This window comes from Terrapene carolina, unplaced genomic scaffold (assembly GCF_002925995.2).
Source record: "Terrapene carolina triunguis isolate 2854851 unplaced genomic scaffold, T_m_triunguis-2.0 Scaffold21, whole genome shotgun sequence".
Classification (NCBI taxonomy): domain Eukaryota; kingdom Metazoa; phylum Chordata; order Testudines; family Emydidae; genus Terrapene; species Terrapene triunguis.
This window is the reverse complement of record NW_020664372.1, coordinates 23,410,436-23,422,885: the sequence shown is the minus strand read 5'-3', so window position 1 is coordinate 23,422,885 and position 12,450 is coordinate 23,410,436. Positions and strand designations below refer to the sequence as shown.

Sequence of the window (12,450 nt, the reverse complement as noted above, 5' to 3'; positions counted from 1 at the left end):
GGTTCACTTCATTAAGAGTTGGATTCAGCCTTAAAAAAAAAAGATACAATAATAAAGAAACATGCTTACTATCACAGCTGTAACATTTACTCTTGACACTATCTGCCCTTTTGTTAATATGTCCATGTAAGTTATAAGCTCCTCAAGACAAGGATCTCTGAGTCTGGGAGGCACTGTTGAACCCAGGTAAGCAATATGTAATCATTAGCAAGGCTAAGATTTTGTGTCTGATCTGATTTGTAAAAATCACAGACAGGTCAGGCAAAAAAGAAAAATTCACAGAAGCCATGACCTGTCTGTGATTTTTACTAAAAATATTCAGGACAAAATGGGGATCTCCGGATCCCCACACCACCAGAGGCGGGGCAGCTGCGCAGGGGTTCCCCCACCACCTTTGACGGCCCCCACAGCTCAGGGGTTCCCCTGCCACCTCTGGCAGACTCCACAGCTCCCACCCCTGCGGGGAACCCTGCACCTCCCCACCGTTGAAATCATGGAGGTCGCTGGAAGTCATGGATTCCGTGACTTCCGCGACCTCTAACTAAATCGTAGTCTTAACCATTAGGTTCATGCACTACTTTTATAGTGTACTCTTTCCTATTCACTGTAAAGAAAAAAGGGGTTTTGATAGCTGCAATGCATAGGGTTTCATTATTATTACAGTTGCACCAAGAGGCCTTCATTAGGATCGTGGTCCTATCATTTAAGATCCTGTGGAAATACACACAATGAGAAAAATAGATAAACAGAGGGAATGGAAGGGTCAAACAACTGGCTACATAGACTATGTGATTGTCCCAAGTCAGAGATCCCCCTCTTCCCCCTCCAAAATATAGAATATAAAGATAAATCTGTAATTTTCATAGGCCGTTTGTCACTTAACTTTTACTGGCTGTACATGTTTCCTGTCATTAAAGCAGTGGTTCTCAAACTTTTTTTTTTGCGGACCACTTGAAAATTGCTAAGGGTCTCGGCGGACCGCTTAATGATCTATCCAAATGTTGTTTGTACCGTTAGCTAACTATTGTAAAGCGCTTTGGATAAAAGTGCTATATAAAAAATGTTAATAAAAAATATTTTTTGTTCTACAAATAAAAGCACAAAACTCATATTTTAATATCAGTAATCTTACCTTTCTAATGTGATGGCTGTGCCCTCTCTCTACCCCCACAGCATCCCCCGAGCTGGGGCTGGGAAAGAGGAGGGTCTCTCCCCCACCACAGCATCCAGAGCTGAGGCTGGGAAGGAGGGCTCTCTCTCCCTGGCAGCCACAACCCTGGAGCTGGGGAAAGTCGCCTCTTTCTCTGGCCGCCGCAGCACTGCATATCCCAAATTCCCCCCACCCCCTCTTCGCACCCCACTACCTCCTCCCACCTCCCCCTTATTCCTCCCGAGGCTAACACCTCACCTTACATGTGCATCGTCTCCAGGATCCAGGCACCTAATTAGTGGAGCCACGCCTGCGTATCTCCACTAATTAGGTGGGTGGCCCTTCATTGTCTTGTGTGCAGCCGCCCAGGTGCTCACTTTAGAGGGAACTATCCGCGGACCACTTGAATATAGCTCCACGGCAGTTTGAGAACCTCTGCATTAAAGTTTACAAATTACATTTTCCGCCTGTTCATCCCCTCAACAGAATCCACTCCTTCCAGAACACATGGATTCCAGCTCAAGTATTCCCAACCAGGACAAAAGGGGAGCCATAGGAAGAGCGTGGAGGCCCTTTAATGTGCATATGATGCAACTCCACTGTATTGCTTTAAACCTGTAGCACTGTATGCTACTCTATGTAGAGGTCATGTTTACTTTTTCTTGAAGGTTTCCCTCAAGAAAAAGTAAACATGACCTCTACATAGAGTAGCATACAGTGCTACAGGTTTAAAGCATCATATGCACATTAAACGTACGCAAATTCAACTATACGCGCTCGGCAAAAAAAGAGAAAAATAACAATTTAAATACAGTAGTGCGGGCAATTCCACCCACCATTCCACTCAATGAACGTATGCCCCGGAGTGAGCGTGAGATGGGAGACGTGAATCTGCTGTTCCCTCAGTTGCTCTCAGTTCCCGCGTGCCTCTCATAGTGTGAGCATCTCGCTGCGCTGAGTATGATTCTAGTGTTTAAACATACGTATTTTTCATACAAAATGGCCCCTAAACGCAAGCCAACTACTTCATCTGGTGCTCAACCGAAGGAACAGCGATCTGTTCCAACGGTGGAGGAAAAACTGGCTGTGTTGGACTTATTGAGAGACGGTATGTCTGTCTCCAACGTGGAGCGTAAATATGACCACAACGAATCTAGCATCCGTGCCATCAAGATTCGAGAGAGAGAAATTCATGAAACCGTGGCATCAAGTGCTCCAATAACTGCTAAGGTGATGAGCCAGGTTCGTGATAAGACTTTTGTGAAGACTGAAAAAGCATTAAACTTACGGCTGGAAGACATGAACTGAAAATGTGTGCCTATCCATGGCAACACGTTGCGAGAAAAGGCTCTTAGCCTCTACGCGCTGTTCAAACCTCCCGCCGAAGAGGGACAGCCTTCTGATGAGAAGGAATTCAAAGCCAGCCAAGGTTGGCTTAACAGTTTTAGGAACCACTTCAATCTCAAAAACGTGCAGACTACTGGTGAAGCTGCATCTGCCAATGAAGAGGCAGCAAAAGCCTACCCCGAACAATTAAAGAAAATCATAGAAGAAAAGGGCTATCTTCTGGAACAAGTTTTTAATGTTGAGGAGACTGGGCTATTCTGGAAAAAATGCCCAACCGCATTTACACTTTGAAATCAGAAAGACAAGCCCCTGGCTTCAAAGCAGATAAAGACCATGTGACTGTGTTGTTTTGTGGCAATGCGGCTGGGCATTTAATAAAGCCGGGTTTGCTCTACAGGGCTGCAAATCCCCATGTCCCAAAAGGCAAGAACAAAAATCTCCTGCCTGTGTTCTGGCAATCAAATAAAAAGGCTTGGGTGACGGCAGCATTATTTCTGGATTGTTTCATTCATGAAATAAGTGTCTCATTCCAGAGGTCAAGCGGTACCTTGAAGAGAAAGGACTTGACTTTAAAGTGTTGCTGATCGTAGACAATGCTCCTGGCCACCCTGAAGCACACCGGTTTGTGCATAACGATGTTGAAGTCGTTTTCCCCCCCCCCCCATACCACCTCCATCCTCTCGACCAAGGCGTGATTCGCTGTTTCAAGGCCACGTACACGAGGCTTACGTTCTCACGGATACGTAGCGCTATGGATGCTGATCCCAATCTTAATGTGATGGAGTGTTGGAAGTCCTTCAACATTGCTGATTGCATCACTTATATTAAACAGGCAATGGATGCAATCAAGCCTGAAACAGTCAATGCATGTTGGCGAAATCTATGGAAAGAATGTGTGAATGATTTTAAAGGTTTCCCGACCATTGACAAAGAAGTGAAATGCATTGTTCAGGTGGCCAGGCAAGTGGGTGGTGATGGCTTCGTTGACATCTTTGAGGAAGAAATTGAAGAATTAATTGAGGACCATAGAGAAACATTAACTAATGAAGAGTTAGAGGAAATGATAAAATCGTCTACAGAAGACGAAGTTGATGATGATGAACAGGAAGAACCAGCAAGTTGGAATCTTCATAAATTTGCTGAAGTGTTCCAAGCAGCGAAACACTTGAATGATTTAATTTCTGAATACGATCCCTCTATGGAACGAAGCCTCAATACTACATGTGATTTTATGGACGATTTGAGACCATATCAAGAAATGTTTGAGCAACTCGAGACAACAGCGACAGTTGCCGACCACCATGTTTTTCAAGAAAAAACAACCAGCAGCAGACGAGCCTACGCAATCAACTTCTCCAACTGAACCAGAGCCAACCACTTCGTCTACGACTTGCTCTCTGTCACCCAAGCTCTCTGTCACCTCCGTCTCCTGGATCAACATCAAGCCCTGACAACCCCCCAATAGTGTTGTCAGGGGAAGAGGAAGACTAATCATCGGAGTGTGTACAGCACCCATCTTCATCGTCCATCACACAGATGGTGTACTAATCATCATTGTCACATCACCATTGTCATAGTCGTCGTATCACCATTATCGTCGTCGTCGACTAGCAAGAATATCCAGGATGAATGGTGAGTGGTTAGGTTTACTGTTTTCCTTTTTTATTTTTTCAGTCTTCCGTCTCTCTCTCTCTCTCGTAATTAAAAATATTGTAAAATTATATTTTGCATATGTACTCTTTATTATATGCTGTACATTACTGTATACATTATACATATTACTGTACAGAGTTGAAAACATGTACAGTATACGGTACTTTATGGGCAATTTAAGGGATTTTCAAGGGTAATTTTGACTATACGCAATTTTCGCCTTACGCCCTGACTTTAGAACCCCGCGTAAGATGCGACTCTCCTGTAATCATATCTAACAATCACGCTGTTTTAGCATGAAGACTTCAGACAGAAAGTACAGTGAGAACCATAAGCTTTACAGCTGAGCTATTCTATTTATGAGTGGCATGTTTCAATAAAAGCAGAGGAAGTAGCATGTAGAAGTAACATGACATTAATTCCCCACCCCACCCCTGCACGAGAACAGACCAAAAGAATTCCGATTTCCACCAGTTAACATGAAGTGCTGAATTTGTACCATCATTTTACAATAGTCATTAACACAAATATACTAAATTAACCAATTTAATCTTAAATCTTAAAAAAAAATTAACTTACCAATGATGTTGATAGTTCAATAACATGCTTTTTTTCAAAAAGTCCAATTTTTGCTTGTCCTCTGGTTTTTTTGTGTCATACACTTTTGTGCAAACCGATTTACATTTCTCTTCCTTCTTAAACGTAAACTAAGAAAACGAGACAGGATTTGAGTTGAATAGTATTTCAACAGAATCTGTATTGTTCTATACTAAAATTATACTAAACAAAATATATCCCATAAAAACTTAACGTATTATAATTATGTGGATAACCCACAAGCGGACAACCCTAACACCCTGGTATTTTGTATGTCTGTTTATCGTCACATACTATTTTAAAAATATAACAATCAGGGTTTTGTGTACTCTACAGTAAGAATCCCTGGACTCCCTTGCAATAATATATTCTATTCCTACCTTCCTCCCAGAGACAGACACACACCCTCAATACTGAAAAATATACATTAATGTAAGATTCGTTGACTGTTTTCATCAATGGATTTTAGACTTTTTATTTAATGTCTCATGGATGTGAGCAGTGGCAATGTTGACCAAGTAGGTCAGAACCTACACTGATAGTTTATCCACTCTACAGCTGCAAGCAGGACTCCTGCTCTGGGTTCCTGACCCCCAAATGCCTAGCTCCATGAAACAACGTAAGAGCATTCACTGTAATTCAAACAGTGCCTCCTTTGAGGAAAGCTGGAGAGCAAGAGTCAGATGCAGGCAGGTCCCAGCAGGAAAAGGAGACTTTTCAACAAAATGACAAATTCTTTAAAAAGCCTGAACTCGGGATATCTCAGATATTTGCCAAATTCTGCAGCTCAACAAAAGTGGCATCCACAAGATCCTGCCAGAGATTAACAGAACCGTTCACATCCCTCAGACCTATTGTGTCAGGCTCTCTGAAAACACAGGAAGACAACATCTCTTCAGTTTACACTTGATTCAAGTTATCAAGATTCTCTCTACAACCATAAGGGCTAAAAAATTTAATTATACAGATTCAGGAACACAAAGAATGAATACCACAGCTACGGAATTGTGTCACACACAGATCCCCGCATATACAATTTTATCTACACCCTAGACATTCTATACCTTCTTTCACATGCTATTTAAAAAAAAAAAAAAAAAAAAAACACCCATTCTGAAAGAGAACCATCCAAAAATCTGACTGATAAGCATGTATTTTAATTCTTGGTTATGTTCACAAATTTCTATTATATATCTTTAAATCAGGAACAATTGTTTAATTTATTGACTTTCAAATTTTCTGTTTTATCTTGCAGAAAACCCTTTAGCAGAGCACAAACCTTATATGGTGATGGTTCTATTCTCTCTCCAAACAATACTTGACCAAGATTTTCAGATGGACGTTTCTCATCTGCTGCTTGGCAAAAATCAAACCTAAATTAGAGAATATGCACGCTTTAATCAAGGATTGAAATGTAAACATAGTACAAAAACAGACTAATTTTCCCAGCCAGCCAAATCTAAGACAAACACCTGCAAAATTTTTTTTTTTTTTGGTCAGAATTCAGTGAATTCTTACCAAAATCTGAGCGACTCTAGGAGTAAAATCAACACCTGTGATTTTAAAAATGCCTCTTTCAAATATTTCAGAATTCAGTTTAAATTAAACACAGATACTTTAATAATACATTTCCTTAAATGCACTGGAAGGTCAGTGTACACATTAGGATTTTAACCAGGAATTTATGAAATCTACACATTTAGAAATCTATAACGGCTTTAAGAAAGGACCACACTGGACTGCTACTTGAAAATATATATGGAGGACCCTTTGGCACATGGTAACCAATTAAAATCGAAGTTATTATGCTTTTATTGACCACTGGATTTAGCTGGGAAATTCCCAGAATTGCCATGGCTGAATCACAATGCACCATATTTGCATCCATTAAAATGCAAAGATAACTAACACTTAACCCCTTCGATAATAATCACTGCAGCATTCTTTGAAGTGATGGCATTAACACAGTTTGCACACATTTTCCATCCTGTACTAGTAAGATACATAGCAGGGAAGTGTTTAAAGTTAATACTTCGTTAAAATAATTGTGGCTATCCCCATCCCATATCATTTGTCACTACAATTTTAACTCATCTGGCTGCAGGCTAATCAAGACAGCAGCAGTGCTTTGACCTACAGAATGACTACTAGCACTGGAAAGTAAAAATTCTTTTCTAATTAACGGTATTCACAAATATAGTTTAGGTTACAAAATAGTCACAAATGGAACCTGTTCAACAGAATAAATGGTTTCTATGCACTGGAGAAATGCTAGAAATTAGATCTCTATTCACAATGTTTTCAGAAAGCCATCCAGAGACTGCCTTTTGCAAGAGCTGGCAAATGAAGTTACACATAACAAACTTTAGTACACTTACGCAGTATATTCATAGGGAAGAACAGATTCCACAGAGTCAAGCCTGTTCACAAACAGCTCTATCACAGACTGAAAAAGTTAAGAGACAATTAGCAAAGTTACACTAAATTATGTCACTAGGTATGACTTGGGGTTGAGTTTAATGACCATCATCAAAGTTACAAAAAAAAGTTACCTTGCACCTTGTATTTAATTACACTTGCCCAAAGTGGATGTAAAACACTCCGATATCACAGAAAGACAGCATTTCATATCCACTCTGCACAGCTGTGACTACACAAAGTTCAAGGGAGCAAAAAATCATGATCAAGAATGGTACCTCTGAATTAGAAAGACAAATACATGTTGATTTAACTGCTTAGTTAAACCAATCTCACTAACAAATTACATTAAACATACAGGAAGAAATAAAATTTGCGAACATAAAGACAACTTTTGCTGAATAAACCCTTAAAAGAACATGTATGATTATAGACTGACCTAGAAGCACTGCCCATAGCTAAGGCTGCCCAACACTTTGCATTATAAGACCCTGTTTTCAGGTACACCTCTACCTCGATATAACGCTGTCCTCGGGAGCCAAAAAATCTTACCGCATTATAGGTGAAACCACGTTATATCGAACTTGCTTTAATCCACCGGAGTGCGCAACCCCGCCTCCCCGGAGCGCTGCTTTACCGCGTTATATCCGAATTCGTGTTATATCAGGTCGCGTTATATCGGGGTAGAGGTGTACTTATAAAACTTTGCCAAACTAACCATTTGAGCTAAAAATTTCCATTCCAGGTGTCTGCAAGAGGCAGAGATTGGGACTTTGTTTTTCCTATTTGTTTGTTTAACGTAACACCAGACATTTCCAAGAATGTGGCACAGAAAAAGGACATTGTTTTGCCCATGTTAAAGAAATTCTTACAAAAGTTTCACTGAAAAGCTGCTTGCAAGCAGGAACATCAAATTTGGTAGGAGGACTGCACCTTTTGCCATTCCCATAAAAACTCCAAGTTTGGCCAAGCTAGAAGCCGCTGGAGGATGGGGGGAGGGGAGGTGAGAATCACACACACTCAGTAAAGGTTTGTTAGAATGTGGCAGCTAAATTCTCTGAAGATTCCATCTGTACTGACCATGCTCCATCCCCTCACAGCTCCTACACACTGAGCAGACTTCACATATGCCAAAGAGACTCTACCCAAGGGGTGGGCAAACTTTTTGGCCCAAGGGCCACATCTGGGTATAGAAATTGTCTGGTGGGCCATGAATGCTCATGAAATTGGAGTTGGGGTGCGGGAGGGGGTGAGGTCTCTGGTTGGGGGTATGGACTCTGGGGTGGGGCCTGAAATGAGGAGTTCAGGGTGCAGGAGAGGGCTCCGGGCTGCAGCAGGGGAGGGTGGAGTGCGGGAGGGGGGTGAGGGCTCCGGCTGGGGTTGCAGGCTCTGGGGATGAGGGATTTGGGGTGCAGGAGGGTGCTCCAGGCTGGGACCGAAGGCAGGAGGGGGATCAGGGCTGGGGGGAGGCTCAGGGCTGCAGGCTCCAGGCAACACTTACCTCAAGCTGCTCCCAGAAGTAGCGGCATGTCCCCCCTTCGGGTCCTACATGGAGGCACAGCCAGGCGCCTCTGCTGCGAGCTGCCCCGTCCACAGGCGCCGTTCCTGGCCAATGGGAGATGCAGGAGCGGTGCTGGGGGGGGGGGCAGCGTGCGGAGCTCCCTGGCTGCCTCTATGTGTAGGAGCCGGAGTGGGGACATGCCACTGCTTCCGAGAGCCACATGGAATGGCCCCCAATCCGAGCGTCAGAGCGCAAGCCTCAGACCCCGCTCCCCAGCGGGAGCTCGAGGGCCGGATTAAAACGGCTGGCGGGCCGGATCCGGCCCACAGGCCATAGTTTGCCCACCCCTGCTCTACCCTATGCTCTGAATGCTCTCCCAGCTGGCACCCAGGCATTGAAGATGAGGAGAAAGCAGCCACACTGGAATGCAAAGGGGCAAGAATTTAAGCCTGGAAAGAAAGATAAAGGGAGAGCATGGGCAGAAGCTGGGAGGTAAATAGTTAAGAGGAGAGAAAGGAGTAGAAGCAGAAAGGTGGGTGGCCCCTACAGCACATTCCCCCCTACAGAATCTAGAATTGAACCCAGGAGACTTGAGTCTCAATATTTCTTTGCCGTCAGCAAATAGCTGTGAAGTTCACAGGCAAAGTGTGTCACATCTCCTCTCTAGTGCTTGTCCACATAGATGATAACAGCCTACTAATGCTACCAGTTAGAGATCTATGCTGTGGATCTGAACACCTGAAACCTGCTAATGACCCAAACGGCATATTCACAACACAATTTCTTTTCTTCATTTTTTTTTTTTAAATTAGGAAATTCACAAACAAGAAACCATAGGTATGTCTACACTGTTCTACAGTTCAGATTACAAGGGCACATACCAAAGTGCTGAGATGTAAATCCCCCATGTGAACTTCGCCTCTTCAAACACAACTACATTAGTGTGAACAAGGGACCTTTATGTTTGCACTTGCAGCCTCCGCACGGGACAGTTACAGCGCAGCACTTCAGCACATTGCTATTCACACCCTGTAGTCTGAACTGAGGGGCAATGTAGACAGACTATGTTAAAAGAACATTGCGGTTGCAAAGTCAAGAACTCAAAAAAGTTAGGAAGTGCCAAAATTAAGGTTGTCTGTGCACCCTTAATTCCACTTCCTTGTATGGGAAGTCTTATTACATAATCACATACCTATCCAGCCTGTATCCCTGCCTCATTCAGCGTACAGATTAGATGACACTCTGGGAATGAATAGTTGGATAGTGAATTAGGCTGTTTGCAGAAGTTGGAAGATGTGTAGTGAATGAGGCAGGGGAATACAGTAAGTGAAAGGATGGCCTCCTGGTTAAGGAAGCTGAATGCCACTTTGGAAAACTGGATTCTATTCCTGCAACAAGCAGAGGTCCTATGTGATGTTGGGCAACTCACAAACCAAAATGTTCACAGATGCCACTAATTCCATGGTCTTCATTTTCTGCGTACCCACCTTGATACACCAAGCATTAGATATGCACAAGTGCCGAGCACTCATAACTCCAACTGAAGTCGACTGGAGCTATGCCTTGAATACATGCAGTGCTATAAAAATGCTAAATACTCTGAAAAACCATGCCCTAGGTGTCTCATGCTGGGCACCCAAAATTAGTAGACACTTTTGACACCTTAACTGATCACTCTTATAGTGTGTATGGTAACACACATTGTTTCATGTTCTCTGTGTATATATATACACACACATCTTCCTACTGTATTTTCCACTACATGCATCCGATGAAGTGGGTTGTAGACAACGAAAGCTTATGCTCAAATAAATTTGTCAGTCTCTAAGGTGCCACAAGTACTCCTGTTCTTTTTGCGGATACAGACTAACACGGCTGCTACTCTGAAACTTTTGACAATGTTGACCTTAATTTCGCTGACCCTCAGTTCCCACCTCTAAAATGGGAATACTCCAATCGAATCTCACAGGGAAGATAAATGTATTAATGTTTGTGAAGCACAGTGTGGTGACAGCACTAGATAAACATCTTAGAGGAAATTCATAATTTCGTATTCAGTGGAGGGTTTGCATTAAACTAGGCCTAGAACCAGGCATTGAATGAAGAGAATAAAAAAATATTGAATAGCTATCCATTCACTAAATGAAGCAGTCGTCCTGTGAGGAAAAAAATAGTAACTAAAGACTGCATCATAAAGTAAACATACAGGGTGCAGAATTGAAGTTGGAGACAGCCTTAATTCTGGCACTTGCTAGTCGCTGACTTTGCAACCTCATGCTTTCAGTGTAGGTTTTTTTATATAATATGGAATGAAGGGAATAAACAAATGGGAAATGTGTATAAAACTAAATGAAAGATGATGTTCTAATTTTACTGTAGGGTATTAACAGAGATCTATAGTAAAATTATTAGCAATTTCAAGTATAGTGTTGCAAATGCAGCACATCTGGAGAATTACTTCTGAGGGCATTCTGTACCAAAAAATGAAAAATTCTGCGAACAATATTTTTAAATTCTGCAAGTTTTATTTGTCAATAAATAAATGCAGAGGCTCCAGCATGGCAGTGGTGAGCACAGGCCACTGGCTCCCATGAAGGTGGGAGATCACCCTGCAGCCCCGCCACGCCCCAGACACGGACTCAGCTGTGAGGCTGCACCTGACCTTGACACAGCACAAGGCCTGGGCCTGCCCCAGAAACACCCTGGGTCCCTGCCCCTCTGTGCCAGGCGCACCAGGTGTGGGGCAGGCAGATTCAACCAAGCAGGATCCAAGTATGGAGGGGCTCAGTGTGTGGGGATCCAGATGTGGGATGAGAGGATTCTGTGTGGGACTATCTGGGTGCAGGCAGCTCAGTTGGGGGTCTTGGTGTGGAGGGATCTGGATGCACAGAGGCTCATTGTGGGGTTCCAGGTGCAGGGGCAATGGGATCTGCAGGGGCTTCCAGGTGAAGGTGGTTGGGGCTCAGCGGAGGGGTCTGGGTGTGGGACTTGGTGGGCTGGAGGGCTGGATGCAGCTACTTGGGGGTCAGCAGCATGGAGGTCTGGGTGTACGGGCTCAGGATGGGGCAGGGGGTGGTGGTTTGAGTGCAGGGAGCTCAATGGGGGGTGGTCTGGGTGCAGGTTCAGGTAAGGAGGGCTAGGGGGATTCTGGATGTACTGGGTGAGGCTTGGCAGAGGTGTCTGGGTATGGGAGGTCCAGATGCCTTGGGGTTGGGTGACGGGGGAGCAGCTCCCCATACAGTGAACCCTCCCCCCACAACTGAGGCGCAATGGGGGCAGGAAGCAGGGGAGGATACTGAGCTTCCTGCAGCTGGGGAAGGTTTCTGAGGGTGGGTCTGAGACAGCCTCAGCCACTCCTTGCAGGGGAAGAGGAAGCCCCATCCTCTCCTGCTTCCAGCCCAGACAGGACTAGCAGCTGATCCCAGCTCAGGGTAAGAGCCACTGGCTGGTGTGTCTCCAGCCCCGCGGTGATTTACCTCTCTGCCGGCTACTCCTGGTGCCAGAAATGATGTACCTGCACTGCTGGGGAGTGGTACATGACTGCTCTTGCAGCTTCCCTTTGCTTCCCTGTCAGAAAGTCATTTTTCTGCAGGGAAGCAAAGAAATCTTCGGGGGCCATGAATTCTTTCCCCAAGTCCTTAGGGTGCATATTGGTTATTTGGATCAACTATACAATATTTCATCTTTTTGATAGGTAAGTAGGTTATGTTTGGACTGGTAACATTTAATAGTGATTTTGACCCCAATCTTCTAAATCACTCCATGTGGTCAGACCCCTGAATTG

General features: G+C 43.8%; 1 protein-coding gene across 1 annotated transcript in view; it reads right to left on the bottom strand.

The window, feature by feature from the left end:
• TM9SF2 (transmembrane 9 superfamily member 2) overlaps positions 1-12,450 on the bottom strand; it is a 66,781-nt gene that overhangs the window by 46,871 nt on the left and 7,460 nt on the right. Inside the window, exons 2-4 of the mRNA XM_024210911.3 lie at positions 7,126-7,193; positions 6,027-6,120; positions 4,730-4,857 (exon numbers count right to left, since the gene is read on the bottom strand). Of these exons, the coding sequence (XP_024066679.2) occupies positions 4,730-4,857; positions 6,027-6,120; positions 7,126-7,193 (290 nt within the window). The remainder of the gene's footprint in view (positions 1-4,729; positions 4,858-6,026; positions 6,121-7,125; positions 7,194-12,450) is intronic.